Source organism: Propithecus coquereli, unplaced genomic scaffold (assembly GCF_000956105.1).
Source record: "Propithecus coquereli isolate 6110/MARCELLA unplaced genomic scaffold, Pcoq_1.0 Scaffold377, whole genome shotgun sequence".
Classification (NCBI taxonomy): Eukaryota; Metazoa; Chordata; class Mammalia; order Primates; family Indriidae; genus Propithecus; species Propithecus coquereli.
In genome coordinates this window covers 1,385,110-1,407,984 of record NW_012149474.1, presented here as the reverse complement: position 1 = coordinate 1,407,984, position 22,875 = coordinate 1,385,110, and the positions used below count along the sequence as shown (strand labels likewise).

The window sequence follows — 22,875 nt, the reverse complement described above, 5'->3', positions numbered from 1 at the left end:
GGCCTGGGCCAAGGGCAAGACGGCCCAGGAGAACTTTCCGGCACCCATACCCGAGCTCCAAGGTCAGCATCCTTCACAGCAGCCCCAGAGCCGCCGGCCAGCCTGCGCATCTGCCCGTGCTGCTCGGCACCCCGTCTCCTGGGCTGGGACCAGGGGTGCGGTGGCCCTGGCTGCGCCTGTCTCTCCGGGCGCTGGGCGGCCTTCCAAGAGAGCTGCGGCTCCCAGGCCGGCTAGGACTGCCCTGGCGGCGCTCTTGCTGTGCTCGCGAGGCAAGACTTTGGCACACTCCAGGACACGCGCCTGGTCGCTGGCACCCGCTCGAGGCCCTGCCACCCTGCTCCTCCTTCCTTCCTGGCCGGCCGTGCTCAGTGTCCTTCGCATCCCTGAGGGCCCAGCTCTCGGCTCTGCGCACAGACGCTGCCCAGAGGGCAAACGTGCTGTTCCGACTTGGCTGTCCATCTGGGCAGGAGCTGCAGCCGGGACCGAGAGAGTACGGCCACATCCGCCTGGCACAGGACTGCCTGCCCTGCTCCGGCCCCCCGGGGAACCCCGGAGCTCCCAGCACCCTGTGACGTTCCTGCCTCCGGCTCTTAGCAGCCGGTCCCCCGCCTGAAGCCTCCGCACCGCTTCTGCCCTTCGGAGCAGCGGGTGCCCTGCCTGGCCGCCGGCCCCTCCTTGGAAGCTCTCAGGGACCCCAGCCCCCGTGGAGAGGGTGCTCCTGGGGTGCAGGGCAGGCGCGGGGAAGAGAGTGGCGGCCTCGCCCCAGGCTGGCCCTGCCCTCACCCCGAGCGCGAGGCCTCTGGGCCGGGTGTCTCTGATGCCCCCGGAGGCACCGGGCGAGTCGCTGAGCCTCCCCGAGTCTCGGTGCCTGTCCGCGCCAGTGGGGACGCAGGGCCAGCCTGGTGGGCTGTGGGAGACTCCAGGCACTCCGGATGCCACCACAGCTGAGGCCAAGGGGACCTGCCCGGTCCTCTGTGCTGTGGCCCTGGCCAGGACACAGGGCTCAGCTGGGACAGCCGCACTGACAGTGGCGTAGCGAACGCCTGCACAGCTGGCCCCTCGGTCTGCACGCTGTTCCTGGGTGCCATCCTGTCACCCCCACACAGACGGGCCGGGGGCAGCACCCCACCAACAGCACAGCCGGGGTCCCTGCCCCAGCCCCGTGTGCTGGCTGCGGGGGGCCAGGCAGCACCGAGGCCGGAAAGCCTTTGCCCCCAAGAGAGTCGAGGGCAGGGTCCGGACCAGGCGCCAGCTCAGGCACAGAATCCCACCCTCCTCCGGGGAGCGGCCCTGACCCCTCCCTGAGATCCCCCTCACCTGTTCTCCTCCTACCTCCCCTCCCTCTCCCTTCTCTGGACAGCACCGGGCAGCCCCGGGCCTGCCACACGGCCCTGTGGGAGCGACCCCTCCTGCCACAGCTGGGATGCTGCGCGGGGCAGCACTGAGCCCCGGGCATCTCCGCCCGCCTCCCCTCTGCTCCTTTCCCCCCACTGTCCACACGCCCTCCCCCGCTCTCCCGCCGCCCCGTCCTTCTTCCCGCGGGGCAGCCCCGCTGCCCACGGGCCCAGGCACCCCGGCTGCCACAGCATCGGCGTCCCCCACCGGGTCCCGGTCCCAGGCGCACTTCTGCACGCGGCACCTCACTCCTCGGGACCACCCCTGCGCACCGTGGCAGCAGCCACCCTCTCAGCCACGCTCGCCCTCGGGGTGGGGGAGGGGGCCTGCACACCTGGCCCCGCCCGGCAGGGGGCTAGGGTCTGAGCCTGCCCTGAGCTCGGTGGGGACTGGGGCCTCCCCCCAACTGCCCCCAACTCGCCCAGGGCCACCCAGGACTCCTCGCCGCAAACTGTCCTCTGCAGCGGCTCGCTGGAGACCTCTGCGGTCAGCCCCCGGCCACCCACCTCTGCTGAGCTGCTCTGGGACTGGCGCAGCGTCCCTGGGGGCTGTTCGTCCTCCGGCCATCCCGAGGGGCACAGGAGCCTCCAGGTGCCCCCAAGGCTCAGGCAGGGACACCAGGCGGGCAGGTCCCCAGGTGCCCGGGCACCCTGGCCACTGCTCACTGGCCGCTCTGCCCGGCTCTGATGCGCCGGCTGGGACTGGAGCCTGAACCTCCGTCCTCTGGGCTCCAGCCCTGACACCCTGCCCAGGGGGCTGGGCCACTTGGTCCCTGTACCCCGGCTGCTGGCTCGGCTGGGCTTCCGGAGCAGGACGGGCTCTGGCCGACAGACCACCCGGGCCTGTGGCGGTGCCGCCCACCAGACTCGTGGCCCTGCCAGGGTGGGGGCCGCCCCGCCCTCGGGATCTGGGTCCTGGATGGGCCGACGCGGCCACACCCCTTTGGACACTGTGGTTTCGGGGCCTGGTTACCCTCGGGGCCAGCCCAGCAGGCCGCCTGCCCCATTCCCTGTCCTGCTGGCCACACCGGGGTCCCCAGAGACCTCTTGGGCCAGACGGCTCAGGGTGGTGCCAGCCGAGGCCCTCCTAGCCCCAGCAGAGCCGAGCTCGGGGTGGCCGTGCGGACCGTGGGCAGCTGTGTGCCTAAGAGTGATGGGACAGGGGCTCCGCCCCCCACAGAGCCTCGGCTCCAGCCAGCCAGGGGGCCAGGGGCCTGAGTGCCTAATAAGGACAGCCACCAGGGTGACCCTCCACCCGGCCTCCTTACTGCATGCCAGCCTGCAAGGCCCGCCCGGGGCCAGGCCCCCGGGGCTGTGGCACCAGGCAGGCGGCTGGGAGTCTGGGTGACCTCTGGCATGGGGCTGGCACGTCCTCCTGAGGTCCCTGACCCTCCCCATCGCTGGCCTGGCCTGAGGTGGGCCTGGGAGACACTCGAATCACCCAGGGGCAAGCCGGAGTGCGTGAGTGACTCCCAGACACCAGAAGGGCCAGAGCCTGGCTCAGAGGCATTGGCAGGTGTCAGCCCCGAGTCTGGCCCTGCCAGCCTGAAGCCTGGTGCTGGCACAGGCTGGGACAGTCAGGCCTGGAGGGAAGGGTGTCCGGGTGGCCACTTGCTGGGCCCCTGGACTGACACCCAGGTTTACCCAAGAGAACGTTTCCACCGGCCCGTACATCATTTTTAAAGAGCTTAAACTGGGTCCCAGTAGCACTCTGGCTGCTGTGGGCGCCCAGCAGGCCCCTGCAGAGCTTGTCACAGAGAAGATGTGGCGGCCCCTTCCCGGCCCTGCGCCCAGGCGTGGCAGGAAAGCCCAGCGGGTCCCCGGAGAAAGACTGGTGCAAAGCGGGTGAAAGAGGGAGATGGGCTCCCCATACCCTGCTGGGTGCCCTTGGGCAAGTCAGTTAACCTCTCTGAGCCTGGTTTCCTCACCTATCAAACAGGCACAGGTAGAGGAGCTATCTGCCGGTGAGGATTAGGGGTTGGGGACAGTTAAAACTGTTGGTTTCTGTAGAGATGCCACTGTGGTAACAGCAGCAGGGGGGTCGCTGTTCCAGGCGGTAGCGTGTGCGTGCGTGTGCATGCATGTGTGTGCGTGTGCATGCATGTGTGTGCATGGGGGAGCCTGGTTGTGTGGGGGCCTCTGGCCCGCTACTGGGGTCGGGTCCTCGAGGTGTGCGGGTCCATGTCGCCGCAGCTACACAAACATGTCTGTTGCTCTTTGCAAGGGCCCGCCCTGCCCCCCAGGGGCAGTTCCCATGGGGTCAAAGGGACCCTGCCTTTGCCTTGGACCCCTCCCACCTGCCTCCTGCCCAGGTCCCGGGGGCTTGCACCAGCGCGGCCCCCACCCGCAGCCGCGCCTCCGTGCCCGTCCGTGCCCTCTGGGTGCTCCTCGCTCACCCAGCTGGACGGAGGCTGCGGCCAGGCGCCCTGTGACGAGGGGGTGTGCACAGGCATAGCCAGGCCCCGGCTCTTTGTCACTCCCCGGGTGCTGTGCTCCCTCCTCCTGGGCCTCAGTTTCCCCATCTAAGTGGCGCTGGAGAGCGGGGGCCGTGGACCCCAGGCTCTGCATTCCTAGGCCACAGAGCCCCCTGGGAGGACACAGCCCAGCCGGGCCAGAAAGGGAGGCCTGGCCTGAGAACGCGGCTCTGGCGGGGGGGCCCTGCCAGCAGCACCTGGGCAGGCGTGAAGCCCAAGAAGAGGCGCCTCCCAGAGCCTAGCGTGGGGTGAGGACCGGGAGGGAGCCACCTATGTGCGTGTGCAGGGACCCACGTAAGGAGCAGGCAGGGCCTGGGGCCGCCCTCAGCTCTGCAGACACTGCCGAGCCCACCCTACGTGCCCCGTCTCCGCCCCTCCCGGAGCCTCAGCACTGACCGCCGGGGGTGCGGGGGGCGCTGAGCAATGCCAGCCCTGCCTCTCAGGAACTCAAGGCCTGGCCAGAGTGACCCTGCCATGGGAGGGTGTCAGGGAGGGCAGGCCTCCCCGCTCGGGAGAAGCCAGGCAGGCTTCACGGAGGCGGCATCTCAGCTAGGCCCTGAAAGCCTGGAAGAGTTGAGGAGGAGGAAGGCCACTGCAGGTGGCTCAGAGGGAGGCAGTGAGTGGCTGATGGCACAGGGCGGTGGCTCTGGCCCACTGTGGCTGAGACATGAGGAGCCTCGGCCCTGTGCACTCTGCTCTCTCGCCAGGACCCACAGGCACCACTTTACAGCGGAGGAAACTGAGGCTGGGAGAGGCTGCCACGCTGGCCCAAGCCCCAGCAGACGGCCCGCGTGCTCTCCCTGGCCCCACGTGCCTCCCACGCAGGGTCGGTGTGCCAGGGCCAGGGCCAGGGCCGGCGACTGTCCGATTCCATCACCTGGAGGGCACGGGGTGGCTGGTGGTCCCAAGGGCCAGCAGGCCCCTGGGGGAGGCCTGAGGAGCCAGGCTGAAGACGGCTTCTCATCCCTGCCTGGCCTGTTGCCCAGGGAGACGGCGGCGCAGGTGGGCGGGGAGGAGGATGCGCTGGCAGCTGCCAGGGCCGAGGGGCGGAGACGCGGCCTCGTGCTGGCCTCCACGTGTGCGGGCACACCCTCGCCCTGCCCACCGCCGGCAGCAGAGCCGCGGGCCTCCGGAGGCACAGGGAGCCCCGCGCCCCTGACCGGCCTGGCCCAGCGGCCCCAGCCCGGGTGCAGCAGGTGCCCGTCCCGCGTGGCTGGCGCCAGCACCGGCACCCCATCCCGCCCTCCGTGCCCCAGCCTGGGCCGGGAGGGACCTACCTCGAGAGGGTGTCCAGGCCCTGTTTGCTAGGATTCCTCCTCAGGAGCACGGAGCCGCGCGGGCCGCAGCGTCCACCTGCGGCTGTGACCTGACCTGACCCTAGTCCTGAGGATGCGGCAGCAGCTTCTCCAAAGGCTGCCGCGCTGCTGCCCTCGCCTGCGGCTGCTCCTGTCCCCTGGGCCCCTCTGTCCCGAGGCCCTGGGCTGTCCTGCCCAGGCCCTCCACCTCTGTGCCTGGCAGTCCAGCCTCAGGCTGGCTCTGGCACCCCCTACCCTGTCCCCTCTCTGCCTGGTCGTCTGTCTGTCCCTGCGACCCTCTGGCCGGGCGGGGTCTCGGGCTGGCTCCCGGCAGGCAGCCCTATCCTGTGCCCCGCCTGCAGGCCTGGCTGACTGTGGGCCCCGCTGCCCTCTCCTCCCCAGGACGTCGGCAGCTGCTTCCCTTTTGTCCCCCCAGCCCCTTCCCCGCCCCCCGGCTCCTCCACCTCCACCGCCTCCTCCTTCTGAGCCTAGTAAAAATGTCAGAGAGAAACCCTCCCAGCCTAGCAGCAGGGCTCAGCCGCCCCTCTGCTGCCTGCTGATGGGCAGAGGTGCTGCCTCCCCCCTCCCTCTCCGCCCCCTCCCCTGCCCTACCCTACCCTCCTCTTCTCCTTCCTCCCCTGCCTGCCCCTCGGCCACCTGGGCAGCTGCCCCCTGGCCCTGCATCGCCAGCCCGGGGGCCTGGCCTGCCCACTGCTGCCGCCCAGCCCTGGGCCTCGTGCCCTCTCCCCTGGCGCCAGCCCCTCCCTCCCCCAGCCCCCTCTTTCCCCTCCATCCTCCTCTTGGTCCAGCTTTTCCTCGCCACACCCCACCCCATGCCTGGGCCCTCTGCAAGCTCCTCTGCTCTGTCCCCTCCTTCCGCACTCAGCCCCTCTCCTCTGTGTTCCCTCTGGTGTCTCTGACCCTATCTCTGCCTCCCTCCCTCCTTCCCTCCCCCACTGCCTTCCTCTCCCCTCCTTCCTTCCCTCCCTCCTCTCCCCTTCTTCCTGGTTCTCCATTTCCCCTGTTTATTCCCAGCGCTGTGCTCTTATTATCACCTGGGGGGAGGCTGGGCACCCCCGGAACTCCCTCTGGTCCCCAGGAGGGGAGGCTGCTGCCTTCCCAGCACCCCACCCACTGCGGCAACCCCCGGGGAGCAGGGCCTCCACTAACACGGCATCTCCGGGGAAAACCGTGGTCCCGAGGGGTGGCCGGCGGGCACAAGGTGGCCTGGTGCCCTCGCCAGCTGGGCCCTGCCCGTCCCCTGGCCCAGGCCCAGGGAGCCGCAGCCCAGCCGCCGTTTCTCTGGTTGGGCTCAGGCGCGGTGACTCACGGGAGCAGGAGGCTAGTGGCCGGGCAGGGGAGGGCCGCACCCGCCTTGGCGGGAATTACCACGGGCCAGCCCTGTGGCGCAGGCTCACACCCACCAGCTTGCCCAGCTCGCCAACGTCACAGCCACCCTGAGGGGCAGGCGCCTCTGCACCCATGTCCTGGATGGGGAAACCAAGGCCCAGCCGGCAGCACTGGTGTCCCAGGTCACAGAGCCAGGGCCTGGCACAGCCGGAACCAGAGCCAAAGAGCCGGGTTTACCAACAGCCAGCCGCCCGGTACCGCCCCAGGCCACCCTCTCTGCATGTGCAACCCACCTGTCCCACCGCCCTGTCCCCTCTCGCCTTCCCAGCCAGTGTGAACTCAGGCTGACAGGCAGCCGGGCCGCGACACCCAGGGTGCTGAGGGGTCTGAGGCGAACCCCGCGTGAGGGCAGTGGGTCTGGGGGGCAGCAGCAGCCAGAAAACCCCGTGTGGGTCCACAGGTCAGCAGGGACTCAGGTGGTGGGCTGGTTGGGGGGACTGTAGGGTCAGGAAGGCTGGACCCCCCACCCCCAGGCACACGCCAGGCTGGGTCCCGGGTCGATCCTGGAGGGGAGCCCGCACCATCTCCCCTCCCCGGCACAACCCAGGATGTGCCGCCAGGGGGTGTCGCGTGTACAATAGAGACCGCTGTGCTCACCGCCTGTCCCCAGCACCCGCACAGCAGTGGAGACCCCAGGGTTCTGGCAGAATGAGGAGGAGGGAGGAGTGGGGAGAGGGAGGGAGAAGGGTGGGCAAACGCTTAGCAGGTCGCCCAGGGGGTGAGGGCACCCAGGAGAGCAGGCTCGCGCTTTGCTGGCATCTCAACCTGCCCGCTCCTCCTTGCCTCCCACCCTCGGCTCTGGAGTCCCAGCCACAGACAGCCGGGCGTGAAATGTGGCCAAGGCATATTTTGGTTCAAAAGAAGGAAGAATGTTCCCACAAGGGAAAGGGCTGCCTTGGAATGGCGGAAGTTCCCGTCACCAGAGAATGGTCATCTGTCAGAAATGTTGGTGAGTGGGAGGTGGCAGGAACAGATCTTTAAATGCGGTGGCCAAGAATCCTAGTTTTACAGCTAGGGCATGTCCTAATACAGACAAAACTACAGAGAATTTGATGTCAGCTCTACTATTATTTGTCCACACAACTTCCATCCACCCAGCCACCCATCCATCCATCCATTCATCTACCTATCTACCCATCCATCCATCCCTCCATCCCTCCACTCACCCATCCTTCCATCCATCCCTCCATCCCTCCATCCACCCATCCTTCCATCCATCCCTCCATCTACCTATCTACCCATCCATCCATCCCTCCATCCCTCCACTCACCCATCCTTCCATCCATCCCTCCATCCCTCCATCCACCCATCCTTCCATCCATCCCTCCATCCACCCATCCACCCATCCCTCCATCCACCCATCCCTCCATCCATCCACCCATCCACCCATCCATCCACCCATCCCTCCATCCACCCATCCCTCCATCCATCCACCCATCCCTCCATCCATCCACCCACATCCATCCATCCACCCATCCACCCACCTATCCATCCGTCTATCCATCCCTCCATCCCTCCACCCGTCCATCCTTTATATACAAATGCCTGTCATCTATCAATCCATCGCTTTCTCCACATATCTATCCATTCACTTATCTGTATAAATGTAATATATCCTTCTATTTAATTCATTCAAGCCCCTATCAATACATATATACCCATGTCCACCCATCTCTCTTCACATTTCTCCATTGAACAAGTATCCATCCATCCATCCATTTATCTAAATAACTTAATACATCTAAATGACTTAAAACACTTAGAAGAAGCATTCAGCAAACCATCCGTCCATTTAGAACATAATAATCCCTCATTACATGCTAATTACTATTACCGATATGTTCACCCACCAATTTGTATGTCCATTTGCCCAGCTAGCCAACCAGGGAGCGACCCGTCCTTTCTTTAACACATCTTTCTATTTCCAAGTGTTCGTCTATTCTCATGTTCAGTTACCTGTCCGAGTATTCTATTTATCCACACGACTCGCACATTCACCCAAGCATCTGTCTGTCCACCCCCATGCCACGCATCTTCCCACCTAGCAGCCACACATGCAATTGTGCACACATTTACAGTGTCGCTGCCTCTGCACACACACTCACCCAGAAGCTTGTCTGTTAGGTCATCCAGATGAGTTCATGCTTATGACAGCTGCTGGGACATAGTCAGACCTCAGCCAATGCCACTTATGTTCCATCCATCTGTTCATTCATCCAACCAACCATCCATGCATGGATCCCTCCATTTATCTATTCATATGTTTGTCCATCTATCTATATATTTATTCAACAGATTTGTATTGAATTCAGGCACTTTTAAGGTGGGCATTCAGTGTTAACAAAGCCCCTTCTCTCACGAGGATGACATTTTAGTGAGAATATATGTATGTCCCCACGGTATATATACTGTAATATATCAGATAATGGCAAATCCTGCAGAAAATGTAAGTCAGGGTAAGGAGATGTGGAACTTTGGAGGAGATTCATATTTTGTATGTGACAGTCGAGGAAAGACTCATGGGAAGAAGTCAGTCTTTTCTTATGTGAAAAGAGACTTGAGAGCTATAATCCAGTGGGGAGAAGTGTTGCAGGAACAGAGCGCAAAATTCATGACTTAGGGGTGTCTCTTCACCCATCTGCCTTTTCAACAGTTTGTCCATCACTGACTCATCTGCCTACTGGCTCATTATCCATTTGCCTTTACACTCACCTCTTGTTAAATTCACCTCTGTCCATCTCTTCATCTATCCATCATCCATATCCATCCATATCTATGTATCCTGATGTCCTTCTGTGAATCTGTCCAGTCAGTATCTGTCCACGTTCCACCCATCTACTCATCCACCCATCCATACCTTCATCCCATGTGCCCGTCCACCAACCCAACCATCCATCCTTCCATCCATCCATAAATCCACCCACCTTTTGGTACGCCTACTCATTCATCAATTAAGCTGATGAGCAGCTGATATACACAGAGACAGCACAATATCTGAATGATATGAATTCAGTATATGAATATATATATTCATATATTCAACTGATTGAAGTCAGCACTCATTCTGGTAGGTTGATATTTGCACCATATTCATCGTTAAATATTCTAAATATCACATCTGCATTTATCCATCCAACCATCCATATGTCCATCTAAACATACATACATACGTATAGACATACATTTGTTCTTCTGTCCACGCATCTAGTCTTTATTCATCCATTCATCCATCAATTACCAAATTATTCATTCACTCATCTATTTATACATTAGTCCATCCACCCACCCATCCATCTACCCATCTATCCATCTATCCATCCACTCATCCACCCATCTACCCATCTATCCATCTACTCACCCATCCATCTACCCATCTATCCATCCACCCATCTACCCATCCACCCATCTACCCATCTATCCATCTATCCATCTATCCATCCATCTACATCTATCCATCCATCTACCCATCTATCCATCCACCCATCTACCCATCCACCCATCTACCCATCTATCCATCTATCCATCTATCCATCCACCCATCTACCCATCTACCCATCTATCCATCTATCCATCTATCCATCTATCCATCTATCCATCTATCCATCTATCCATCTACCCATCTATCCATCCACCTACCCATGTATCCATCCACCCATCTACCCATCTATCCATCTATCCATCCATCCATCCATCTACTCATCTATCCATCCACCCATCTACCCATCTACCCATCTATCCATCCATCCATCCATCCACCCATCTATCCATCCACCCATCTATCCATCTATTCACCCACCCACCTATCCCTCCCTCCCTCCCTCCCTCCCTCCATATGGCCTTTGTTTATGTATCCATATGTTGCTCATGTATCAGTTCACATATTCTTTCTTCATGTCCTTCTATCACGTGTCTGTCCATACATCAGTCCATCCTTCCATCCACCCACCCATTCATCCAGTTGTTACTACATCCTGCTTTTCTTCAGCCATCTTTGCATTTATTCACACTTTTCTTCATAATTGATTCTTCTTTTATTTTCTTTTTTCCTTTCTTCTGTGACTAAGGCATGGTTCATAAGCTCACAGCCCAAGGATACAGCAGACGGTCATGGTCTGGGAGGCTGAGTGCCACAATGGAACCTAAACAAGGGCTGGAGGGTAGGGATCTGTCCTCTTGTTTGCACATTCTCATCATCCCTGACACACACAGACCCTGCCAAATACATGTGCACAGAGCACATGTATCCCAGTGAAAGGTGCGGTGTGCAACGAGAGAGTCCATGGAGGTGGGGGAGGTCAGGGCAGGGGCCTCCACAGCTCCTGGCTGATCCCTGCTAGAGAAACATCTCTGATTTGCAGAGGGGAGCAGCCTCCAAATGCCTCGACACTCATCTATTTGATGTGTACCTCTGTCCAAGCAGGCACCTCTGGCAACGGGAGAGTGGACCAGAGCCATGGGCAGGGGCCAGGGTGGTGGTGGTGAAGCTTGGATTTTGGTTGGAGCTGGGGCTAGGAGAAGGGCATCTTAGATTCCTCTGGAATGAACTGGCTAGATTCATCTGTCCCAAGCCCATTGCTCTCTTGAGGGGGGTACCTGGGAGAGGAGGAAGAGGAGGAAGAGAAGGAGGAGGAGGCAGCCTTGGCTTACCACAGAAGCCAAACCGTCAATAGTGTAGGTTACAACCAGGAAAGATGGGCACAGACACCTTTGGGATGAGGGGCTATGCCCTGCCCTGGTAGCAGGAAGGAGCCATATCTGGACGGAGCAGAGTAGTGACTCCCTCTGCGCAGCCCATGTGGCAGCTGGGGAAGTGGGGACTCTGGGAGGGGCACTGGGGGTAGCACCATGCCACTCCCTCCCCCAGGCAGACGGGGTCTCCCCAACACTCAGACACTCCCGTGTGTGTGGGTGCTCCCTGCAACCGGGAGCCTGGGCCCCGAAGGGCTGTGGTGTAAAGCTGTGCCATGTTTGGGGATGCCCCTAGGCAGCCCCCCCCAGAGCTGCCCTGCTCCAGGCTCAGGCTCAGGCTCAGGTTCCAAGTGCCTTCCCATTCCTGCTCGGGGAGGTGCGTGGCTCCAACGGGGGCAGAGGCAGTTCCCGGGTTCCCAGACGGCCCCTCCCTGCCACCAGTGGGATCAGACAGTCCCCTCCCCCACCAGCTGACACATTTCCAACTTGGAGGCAGTTAGCAGACGGAGTTTGGACAGGACTGGCCTGGGCCCAAGACAGGGCCAGGGGTTTTCCTCCTCCACCCACCCTCAGCGCCTGCCGCCCCCTCTTATCTGCCTGTGTCTGGCACCAGCAGGGCCGTCCTGGGCTGGGCAGGTTGGGAGGCCTGATTTTCTCAATTCCCTATTTTCCTGTAAACCCCGCAGCCCCCGCAGCCCCTCAGCCCCTTTCTCCCAGCCCGCGGTACCGGGGTGGGGGCTGGGCTGGCTGGAAAGAGCCTGGCGGGGGCGGCCAGCCTGCAGCCTGCCTTCTGTCTGGTCTCAGGCATTGCTGCCAAGAGGGGGCCTGACTCCGTCAGCCTCAGGGGCACTTGGACCCCCTTTGCTGGCTGCCTGGTGGTCCTTGGCCGCCCCCCTCCCAGAAGATCTTTAGAAGGCCCTGAAAAGAGGCTGGGGCTGGGCTGGGAGGGAAGCCCAGGGCCCTGCTGGTCCCGGCAGCACCCGGTTCCATTTCTGCTTTGCGAGGAGGCCCTGAGGGTGCTGGTTGAGCTGTGCCCTGAGCCCCCCACCCTGGTGCCAGCAGCCCGAGTGCAGGGCGGCGGGCTTGCATGTGGGCTTACCCAGCACCCACTGGGGGTGCCCAGCCAGCTCACCGCACGCACCAACTGAGGCCTCTCACCCAGAACGTCCCAGACAGGGCTGCAGCGGGTGCGCCTGGGGTGCGCCCGGGGGCTGCTGTGCACACCCCCCAGCAGCGGGGTCTCAGGGCTGAGAGAGCAGAGCAGAGCGACGGCCCCGCCCTCGCCAGCCACAGCACTCGGGGGAGGGCACGGGCACCGCCACCCGGCCCTTTCTGCTGCGGAGACCCAGCCATCCCTCTGGCACCCTCTCAGGGAAACCGAGGCACAGGCAGCCTGGCCGGTGCGGTAGCGCAGGGGAGGGCAGCCTCTGTGCTGACCTAAGGTGCCACCTAGCCAGGGCCCCCCCCCATTCTGGGCCGTCGGTCCCTGAGGCCCCCAGGACTGCCTGTGTGGCTCCAGGATTGTACCTGCGGGACCAGGATGGGGCAGGGACGGCGGGAAGGATTTCTGGTTCCAGAATCAGCAGGGAGGGGGGCCCCAGTGTGTGTGAGGTGTCCGTTCCCCTCCCCGCCCCAAGGAGGGGACATGGAGGGGCCCAGATGGGAGGGACACAGCAGCCACCGGCCTTGGCGCAGGAGGAAGACACCCATCGTCCGGCCGGGCTCGCCCCCGCCTCCCCGTGCCCTGGAAAATTTCCGGGCACCGAACACCCCTGACCCGGGGGAGGAGGAAGAAGGCCCACCCGGGGATCCCAGGCCTGACCTGGCTCCAGCTGCTGCCTTCAGGTCTGGAGCCCAGGCAGGCCTGGGGAGGGGGCCGCAGTGCTTGCCCCCAGCTCTGCCTCCCTCAGCAGCCTCCTGCCAGGGCCGGGACTGGGCCTGGGGGGCTCCCCCTGACTCTCCCAGCTCCAACCTCCCTCCCAAGTGGTCCCGGCTTAGAGCACTGTGCCTTCTCCAGGGAGTGCGGCCTGCTCGGAGGACAGGGCTATGGGAGGGCTGCCTGGGGGCCTGGTGCTGGGGGGTTCCATCCTGTGTGCTCCCAGCCCCAGAGGAAGGCTTCCCAGGGGCCGCCTGGTCTCCCCACGGACTCAGCCCCGCCCTCCTGCAGCACCTGGAGCTCAGAGGGTCTACAGGGACAGGTGGCCCACAAGGGGCCCTGCCAGGCACCCCCTAGGCCATCCCTGCCCTTCCGGGCTCAGCCCAGCACAGGGTGCCGTGGGAGGCGTGGGGGTGCCAGGGGCTCAGCTCTGGGGGAGATGGCAGGGCACATGCAGAGGACCCACGGCTGCCTTGGCACCTTCCAGAACCGGGCAGAGGTGGGAATGCCAGGCACGGAAGGAAAGGAGTTCAGGGAGGCAGAAGGGCCTGGGATGCCCCCTGGGGTGTGGACTTTGCCTACACGTGAACGGTTCCTTGCGTGGGAGGCACAGGCTGCATGTGCAGGTGCCAGGCTGTCCAGGTAGATGGGGACAGCCTGAGGGCAGCCAGCTTGTCTGGGGGGCAGGGCTCCTACTTTCTGGGTGTGGGCATGGGGCGGGGGCCAGGGCAGCGGGGGCTGGCCCCAGGGAGGGGCCCCCGCAGAGCTGGGGCTCCAGGTCGGACTTGCTGGCTGGCAGGCCCATGGGACGTCCCGACCCAGCCCCACTGTGAACTGGGTTACAGCCCCGGCCTCGCCCCTCACTGTGGGGTGAGCCCTGCTCCAGGGGTTCCCTCAGCAACTCCAGTGAGTCCCTGCAAAGCCACAGGCAGCCCTGTGGAAATGCCACGCAGCGGCCGCCAGGGACCAGGACACACTAATGACCCATCATCTGGGCAGCCAGGGCGGGGCGCCAGCGCCCCAGGGGAGGAGCCACAGCCCACCTGTCGGGCCCAGGAGGGCAGCAGAGACCTGCCCCGTGAGAGGGACGGTCCTATGGGGGTTTGGGGGACAGCCCACCCTCGGTCTGCAGTGAGAGGCTGTCCCAGCCCCTCCCAGCTGTTGTCCTGACCCTGGTGGGGGGCAGCGCGGGGGTCTCATCTGCCTCCCTCCAGCCCCGGTTGACCTTGCACAGCCTCGGCCTTCCTGGGGATCCCCGGGCAGGGGCTTCCCAGGCACACATCCCCTGCCTGGTGCTGGGGACTTCTCTGCCCCCGGACGGGAAGACCCCGTTCCCTGAGTCACCCTGTGAAATGAGAGCCTGCCCGCCCTGCGGGTCTCGGTTTCACTCTGAAAGGTCGGCCGTGCTCTTCCCCTGCGTGCAGTGGGGGTGGGGGTGTCCGAGGGCCGAGGGGCCGCCCCCAGCTCTCCGGCTGGAGCGCCCCACAGACCCAGCTGCCAGACCCCCATCTGCACCAAGACGCCCCAGGGCCAGGCCCACCTGCCGCAGGCAGCCTTGGCTGTGCCGCTCCCCTGCCGTGCGTTCGGACAGCTGGGCGGGGTGGCTAAGGATGGGGCCGAGGGGGAAGGCGGGTGCCCGCCAGGCTGCTCACGCCATGCCCTTCTATGGGCACGAGGTGGCTGGGAGGCGCACGGAGTCCAGGGCTGGAGGCAGCACCGCGGGAGGGGCCGATTCGGAGCCGGGCACAGCTGTTGTCCGATCACCTGCTGGTGCGCCCAGTAGCCCGTCTCCCCGCGAAGGTCGGGGTCCCCCCAGGGTGCGCTCCCTGGGCGGGGCATCCTCCAACCCTTCCCAGGGGACAGGCCCCAAGGAGCCTCTCCAAGGGGCAGTGTGGCCCCACGGCCCAGCCAGGCACCCGCACGCTGACCCGGCCCTGCTGCGGTGGCCTCTGCTCAGCCTCTGCTCTACCCCCACACGTGGGTCCCCAAAGCAGCACCCTCAGCACGAGCACCTGAAGGGGATTTGGCCCCGGGAAGGCCGAGGTGCAGCCGGCCTTCCCCTCTGTCCCACGTCCCAGACTCCTCTGCCATGTGTGCCAGCCCCAAGGACGTCATCGTGGGCTCCGTGAGGCATCATGGCCGCCAGCCTCCAGCACAAGAGAGCCACGGCCAGAGCCCGCTTTCTAAGACAGCCCAGGGGCTGCTCAGGCAGGGCCCGCACCGAGCCCCAGCGCGGAACCTGCAGGTCAGCTTCCCCGGGGCGGCCGGCCCTGCCCAGCTCCGGACACAAGAGCGTTTGCTCTGAGCCTCTCCGCTCGCCTGACCAGCGTGGCTCTGGGCGCCTTCCCTCCCTGCCTGGCAGCAGCCCCCTGTCCTGTCCCAGCCTCCATCCCTACCCCAGGCTCTTCCACCCAACCCTCAGCACGTCCCCGGCCCTCAGAGCCCTGCCTGGCCCCGAGCTCTGACCACGCCCATCTCTCCTGGGGCAGCTCGGCCCTCCTGGCGTGGCTCAGGCTCGGTGCCTGCCCGGGACAGCTCTCCCCACGGGGGACCCTCTGCCACGACCCTAGCGCAGGCGTGGGTGCCCCATGGCTTTGCGGTGCACAGCTGCCTCCTGAGAAGGCCTCCGGCGGGGGCAGTCTATGGCCCCTTTTGCAGACAACCCACGCTGCCTCTGCCCCCGCCCTCCTCACGCCCCCTCGACTGGCAGCGCAGGGCCTGGAGCCCAGCACCGCGTCTGCTGGGATCCCGGTGGTCTCCGTCACCGCAGGCTGTGGGGTCTAAGGCCCAGCAGCCCCTGCGAGACAGGCCTGTGGGGCGACCAGGGGCCGCGGCCCTCCCCAACCACCTCGCCTCTTCCCTTGGCCCCTTAGCATGTGGCCCCCACTCTCCCCCACGCTGCCCGGCCGTGCCCTGGGCCCGCCCCTCCTTTCCTGGGCTCAGGACCCCACGCGCTCACCGAGGCACCTTCCTGCCCTGGCGAGTCTGTGCTGCACAGGCAGACAGGGACATCCGCGACCGTGGGGAGCGGGGCCCAGGAAGACCCCCGGCCACCTGTCCGCGTCCCTGTGCTCCCCCACTGGGTAGCCAGTCTCCGCGGTAAGAACCGCCCTCGCACACACCCAGGACGAGGCGCGGAGCGCCATGCGTCGCCGCGGACCCTTACCCTAGCAACTGCTCCTGCTCCTCAGAGCCGGGGTCGTTCAGAGCCTCCGCCATCGGCCTGCGTCTCTCTGGGCCCACAGGGCGCTGGACCGGTTCCGTGTGGCTGTCGGTGCTTCCTGGGGTGGCAGGCCGGGCCCCCACCTCCCGCCGGGTTTCGCTTCCCCTTCCGGCTGCAGGTTGAGGTTTGGAACCTTACGGGGACTCGGGCTGGGTGTTGTTTTTTAATCTGTTGCTGCAAGAGGAGAGGAAAGAACCGAAAACCAAACCACCCATCAGGAAGCGTTAAGCAAGTCGCAGGGCCTGGGGTGGCAGGGCGGGGGCGAGGGCTGAGGTGGGGTCAGGCAGCTCCGCACGCTCCTCCTGGGTCCCTGCTGGCAGCCCTGGCGGCCACGCTCACTCGAGCGCAGTGGGGGGCTCTCCCTGCAGCATTTGTGTGGAGTGTTCGGCCCTCTCCGGAGGGGGCTCCCCCGAGGCCCGTCTTCTGCACGCGCCCACAGAACCTGGTGGGACATCCACTCAGAGCCTCGGGGCCACGGCCTCAGACACCCCACGAAATGCTTCCACGTCCCACACGTCTGGTGTCTCGTCCCGCGCTGTCTGGAGCCCTTTTCCTATTCCCAGCACCTGGGCAGCTGCCCTGTCTCTGGGGGGCTCTCCCGGCCAGTGCTGGCGGATGCAGGGCTGGATCGGGGTCTTCTGCTGTCCCCCCGCTGTAGCGGTGGCCAGACAGATGCGCTGGGGCCATGAAGAGAGATGGCGGCTGTGGGCCCGGACCCCAAAGCTGGGGCGCTGGGGCTGTGGCGTTACAGGGGCAGCCCTGGAGTGACGGAGGCTGCCCTGGCCGAGTTCCTCAGCCCGGGGGGTGGGAAGGAGCAGGCCCCGGCGCCATCTTGCCGTGCCCTAGCCTGTGGGCAGCCCTGGGGAATCCAACCAGGAAGGACTCGAAGGGGTCCCCAGGCAAAGAGGAGGGGAGAGAGCCTGGGGGGCAGGGAAGGCCGCAGGTCCCAGAGGTGTCACCCATCAGGAGGCAGCAAAGCCCCGCCCTGCCCGCACACTCTGAGAGGGGTGAGCAAAGACGGAGGGAGGAGCGCCCCACCCCAGCAAGTGTCGGGCAGCCTGGCCTGGTCCTCCTGCCTCCTCCTGTGTCCCCTCCCCAGGAGCCCCCACGGGGCCTGGCGGGCAGAGCGGAGGCACGGGCGAGTCTGGCAGTTCTCGGCCTACGTCTGAGACCATTGTGGGGTCGCAGAGGTCTCACCACGAGGCCCAGTGCATCCGCATGGGGGGGCCCAGGCCCCTGTACCCCACCGGCTCCCGGGGCCTCGTTGGCGGTTGTCATGCCCAGGCCGACCACCCTCGGGTCCTTCCTCCGGCCGGCAGAAGGTCCCGCCCTCCTGGCTGGGAAGCTGGGGGCCACGCCAGGAAGAGGGAGGCAGATGGCAGCTGGCGTCCTACCCTGTCCTGAAAGTCTCGAAAGTCACTGCCCGGAGGCTGGACCAGCTGCCTCATTTTCAGGGGCCAAAGCGAAATGAAAATGCCAAACTCTCTGGTTCAAAAACTAAGAATTTCAGGAGGGAGCCACAGGGCATGAAACCAAACTCGGGGCCCTCCAGGCCCACGGTGCCAGAGCTGCCCAAGGATAAAATCCAATCCAAAGGCCTGGGGTCAAGGTGTGACCTACCCCAGGGCCCTTGGAGGGTGTGTCCCTGCCCTCTGCCTATCCCCATCCTCCAAGGCCGGGGACAGGGCCTGGGCCCCCGTTGTGGCCGGGTTGTTGCCCCAGAGCTCGTGTCCTGAAGCCCTAACCCCCAGGACCTCAGAACGCGACCGTATTTGGAAATGGGGCCCTTGCAGACGGCACTGGTGAGGGTGAGGTCATGGTGCCGGGGCGGGGGCGGGGACAACGGGTGTCCTTACAGAAAGAGGAAATGTGGACACACGCACGCACACAGGAAGGACACACATGACGACGAAGGCAGAGGTCGGGGTGACAGCAGAGATGGGAAGAGAGGCCGCGGTGCTGGGGAGGCCTGCGACAGGCTCTTCCTTAGGGCCTTGGAAGGAGCCGGCCCTGCCCCCACGTGGCCTCCAGAGGTGCGGGCTGAACGTCTGCTGTTCACCCGCCCAGGGCATGGCACTCGCTGCGGCCCCACCAGACACCCAGCCAGCACACAGGCCCCGGCCCCTTCCGGGGCCCCAGAGTAGGGGGAGCCCCTCCCTGCCTGCAGGAACACCAGGGTTTATGGAACCGGCCACACTCGAGGCTCTGAGGGCTCTGGGGGGCCCTACGGAGGGGGTGCTAAGGGGCCCGGATGCAGCTGCCCCTCCCTGGGCCCCTCCACGTGCCCGTCAGACGAGCGCCCTCCCTCCGGCGCCACAGAAGGAAGGGAAGCCAGGGAGAGCTGTGCGCTGGGCTCTGCCTGAGCCCCCTCCCCGAGCACGCACTCCTCCCGCCACCCGTCCCTCCTGCTGCGTGCTGCGCAAACCACTCGCAGGCTTCCCAGACACCTGGCGCTGCCCTCCTCACCCCTCCGCCTGGGCCGAGCTCCTGCCACCAGCCTGGACCGGCCGGCGTGGGCAGGGGTGGCGTTCCGGGGGGGACCACGGGAAGCCCCCGAGCATCTGAGAGCGTGTGGCCCCCGCTGGGCGGCAGGGTGGCTGGGAACAGAACCTTCTTCTGAGGAGCTGAGAGTCCCCAAGAGTCAGGCACGTGACCCTTTGCTCGCTTGGTGTCGTTCGCTCCTGAAACGCTAAGCGAGGCGGGTGGAGCGCGGGGCCGTGTCGTGTCCGTCATCTGTCTCCAAATCTGGCGCAGGGTCCAGCAAGCAGCGCGGGGACAAGTGAACCACCGAGTCAGGCAATGAGTTAGTGGGGTGTGGAGGGCACCGGGGTCTGTGCCAGGCGGGCGGGGCCGCGGGGCCGCGGGAGGGCTCCCTGGGCGCTGCCATCTCCGACACCCAGTGCTGAGTGGAGGGCGGGCTGTGCCAGGTGCAGAGGTGAGGGCAGGGGTGGGGTGGGCAGAGGAGGGAGCTCCGGGAGCCCAGGGGGAGACAGAGCAGCTCCCCGCAGGCCAGGGGTCCAGTCCCGCCAGCGAGCCAGGCCGGGCACCCACGCAGAAGCAGAGCAGAGAGGAAGCAGGCTGGGTGCTGTGGTTTGAACGTCTGTCTCCAAATCCAGCTGTTGGCACCTCAGGCTGGCCTGACGGTGCAAAGAGGCAGGGCCCCTGGGAGGTGGCCATGTCTGGAGGGCTCCGCCTCACCCCCAGGGACTGGGGCAGTGACCTCCTGAACAGGCTCGAGGGACCTGCTGGGCGGCCCCGAGCTCCCGCCTCTGCGCGGACACAACAGCTGGGACCCTGTGAGGGGCAAAGGCCCTCGCCAGATACCGGGGCTGCCGCACACGTTGGCTGTGGACTTCCAGCCTCTAGAACTGCAAGAAATAACTTTCTGTTCTTTAAAAATACCCAGTCTCGGGTGTTTTGTCATAGCAGCACAAATGGACAGTGGCATCCGGGGCCAACAGGGCCTCTTCCAGATGTGGTGGCTCCGCACCACCCATGGGACACGGGGTTGTCCACAGGCCAGAGGGGGCCTGGCGCCTGGAGAGGACACCCCTGAGGTCGAGGGGTGCCCCTTGGTGGCCTCAAAGTCCTGGTAGGATGAGTCCCCCAGGGAGGGCAGCGTAGGGCCGGCGTGGGCTGGGCAGGAGCAGGGTGAGGCTGGGTTTCGGAGGGGGGCAGCACAGTCCGGGCTGCACAGTGGAGCCCGGGACAGACACAGTGTGGCCGATGTGGCCACGGGGTCCTCTAGAACCTTCGTGGGAACAGCTTCAGGAACGCTGTGGCCACAGCCAGCCTGCGAGGTCTGAGCAGGGCCCCCACCAGTGGCACGGAGGCAGGGTCACCTCTGTCCAGGCCGTCGGGCGTCAGCAGTGTGGCTCCTCCAGAGGAGCGTGATGGGCCTGGGGGTGGGCGGGGGTGGCCCCAGGAAGGCTGGGCGCAGCCAAGGGCCTGCAGGGGGAGGGCGGGCATGGCGGGCAGAGGGAAGGGTGCGCTGAGGGTCTGCAGTGTTGGAGAGAGCGCATGGCCTTCGGACCACGATGCACTGAGTCCGTAGCCTAAACACGCACACGCTGGAGCCCTCCCCACCCCAGGACCTGGAATGTGACTGTGTTCGGGGATGCGGCCTTCAGAGAACGGATTAGGCTAAAATGAGGTCACCAGGGTGGGCCCTAGTCCCACGGGACCGCTGCCCTTACAAGAAGAGCAGACCAGGATACGGGCACACGCAGGACCAACCACGTGAGGACATGGGGAGGAAGGTGACCATCTGGCAGCCAGGGAGAGAGGCTGCAGGAGGAGCCGGCCCTGCGACCCCTGACCTCCGCCTTCCAGCCCCAGGACGGAGAGAACCAACTTGTGGTTGAAGTGGCCCCGTTCTCACCGCAGTCCAATTCTCAGGCCGGGGGGCTGGGTACGGGGCCATCCTGGGCCCCCAGGCGCCTCCTCCCTGAGCACCTGAGTCCGGGCCGGTCCTCTGTGTGCAGCTGGCAGGGGAGAGCGAGACCACGGGGACGGCAGGGGGGCTGCGGGGGCCAGGCCTGAGTGCACAGATGCACCTGTCTGCCAGGTGTGTGCCCCAGTGCCAAGGGAAGCAGCGTGAGAGTGCCCGGGGCTCCCGCCACGGTGGCCCAGGAGACCCGCTGTGCGGGGCAGTGACCCGGGTGCCGTCGCAAGCAGAGGCCCGGGAAGGAGGCGCTGGCAGCAGCACACGGGCGGGACGGGCCCACACAGGGGCTTCTCCCTCTCGAATCACTCCCGCCCCCGGGCTCACGGATGCTTGGCGGGTTTGCCACGGGGCGGGGCCGGGCCCTGGGGTGGCGCACGCTCCCTGCACGCGACCTGGTGCTGCTCAGCCCCCCTCCCACGGGCCGTGGCCACCGGCAAGCTGGGAATCGGGCCTGGGCCCTGCCCCGAGAGCAAAGAACAAAGAGAAGACCACCAACGGGGACGTGACTGACAGGCCCGCGAGGGGCCGGGCAGGTCGGACAGACATCAGGACAGGGCCGAGCTCGACGCTTGGGCGCGTCCCGTGTAGGGTGAAACGGCCAAGAGGTTGGCAAGTGGAGGGCGGAGGGAGCCGACAGACTGGGGACAAGTGAGGCTACTTGGGGGACCGTGAGGGACAAGGGAACCTTGTGGGAAGAGGCTCAGTCTGGAAGTTTCCCCAAGGAGAGGACAGGCCAAGGGTACAGCGGTGCGGTCAGAGAGTCTGGGTGCTGTCCCGGCTGTTTGGTGGGGTCAGAGTGACCCAGTGGAGGCCGGGAGGACACGTGCTGGGGACGTGGGCCGCTCTGGGAAGAGGGGCGGTGTCGTTGGGTTCACCTGATGACCTCTGGTTTGCGGTGGGGGAGCCCATGTTGTTTGGGGTGTGAGGGGAGAGATTTGGGGGCCTGGCGGAGGGCGGAGGGGGCATCGGGTGGCAGGACCGGGCTGGACGCTTGTCTGCCCGGCCTGGCTCCTTCCCAGCCCTCAGGAGCCGGCTGGGGCGGCGTGTGAGCCCAGCCCGAGGGCCCAGACAGTCCTAGGAGCCGGGTGGGGTGGGGGACGAGGGAGATGGCAGGAGCCCAGGGGTGCAGGCAGGGCCCCGGGGGCGGGGGGCGGGTGACAGGTCGGGGAGCAGCTACACTCCGAGGCTGGACTCCCCCGGGGCCACAGGGGGACCAGCTCACACAGAGTCAGGGCAGGGGCGTTGGTGAGGAGAGACACGGGGGGCGGGGGTGGCAGAGACCAGGACAGGGAGCCCCTGCGGGGCGAGGAGGGTGCACGCGGGTGAGCGGTGGCAGAGCCACACACCGCGCAGCCACACGCACGCCCTGTCGTCACCCGCGGTCCCTCGCCCTGCACACCAGGCCCCGACTCCATGGCGTCTCCCTACCCGTGGCGGCGCAGGGGGGCAGCGAACAAACGAGCCAACCAGCCAGTGGCAGTGCCAGGAAAGAACGGGAGAGCCACGGAGACGGCGGCACGTGAGGGACGGGGGGCTCTCGCAAGGCCTCCGGGGGGAGGTGACCGCCTTGGCCCCTGAAGGGTGAGCAGGAGGCAGCTGCGTGGGCAGCCTGGAGGACCTCGGTGGCCTGGGCTGACTTCCGGCGGCTGGGTGGTCCGAGGGCCCAGTGGGCCCTGCTCTGGTGGTCCTGCGGGGGAGCAGCCCACGGCCGGCCGGAGCAGCACTGAGGCTCCAGGGCTCCTGGCGAGAGCTGGAGCCGGGAGGAAGGGTGAGCGGGGGCTGGTGCGGGGCAGACAGAGCGGGCGCTTGGGGACCCGAGAGGACCGGAGCTGGACGGGCACCGAGGGGGGCTCCGTCCCGTGGGCCCCCACTCCGAGGCTGGGTGGAGGTGGGCAGACCTGCTCCGCACCCGCCCGCCAGGACCCGGGCGGCAGAGTGGCGTCTCTGTGACCCCTGGCGCGGCCCCGGACCCAGCCGCGTCCCCCCAGCCCCCGCGCCGCAGGGCCCCCGCCGCCCACCCCGGGCCTCCCACACACTCCTGGCGCCTCTCTGCCCTGTCGGCCCCTG

The 22,875-nt window shown here is 65.4% G+C and overlaps 1 protein-coding gene across 2 annotated transcripts in view; it reads right to left on the bottom strand.

The window, feature by feature from the left end:
- LSP1 (lymphocyte-specific protein 1) overlaps positions 1-16,495 on the bottom strand; it is a 36,868-nt gene extending 20,373 nt beyond the window's left edge. Inside the window, exon 1 of one of the 2 annotated variants that reach the window (XM_012652046.1) lies at positions 16,305-16,495. In XM_012652046.1, coding sequence (XP_012507500.1) covers positions 16,305-16,357 — 53 coding nt within the window. In that variant the 5' untranslated portion in view covers positions 16,358-16,495. The remainder of the gene's footprint in view (positions 1-16,304) is intronic. The other variant, XM_012652047.1, reaches the window with a different exon arrangement.
- Between the last annotated feature and the right edge of the window lie 6,380 nt (positions 16,496-22,875).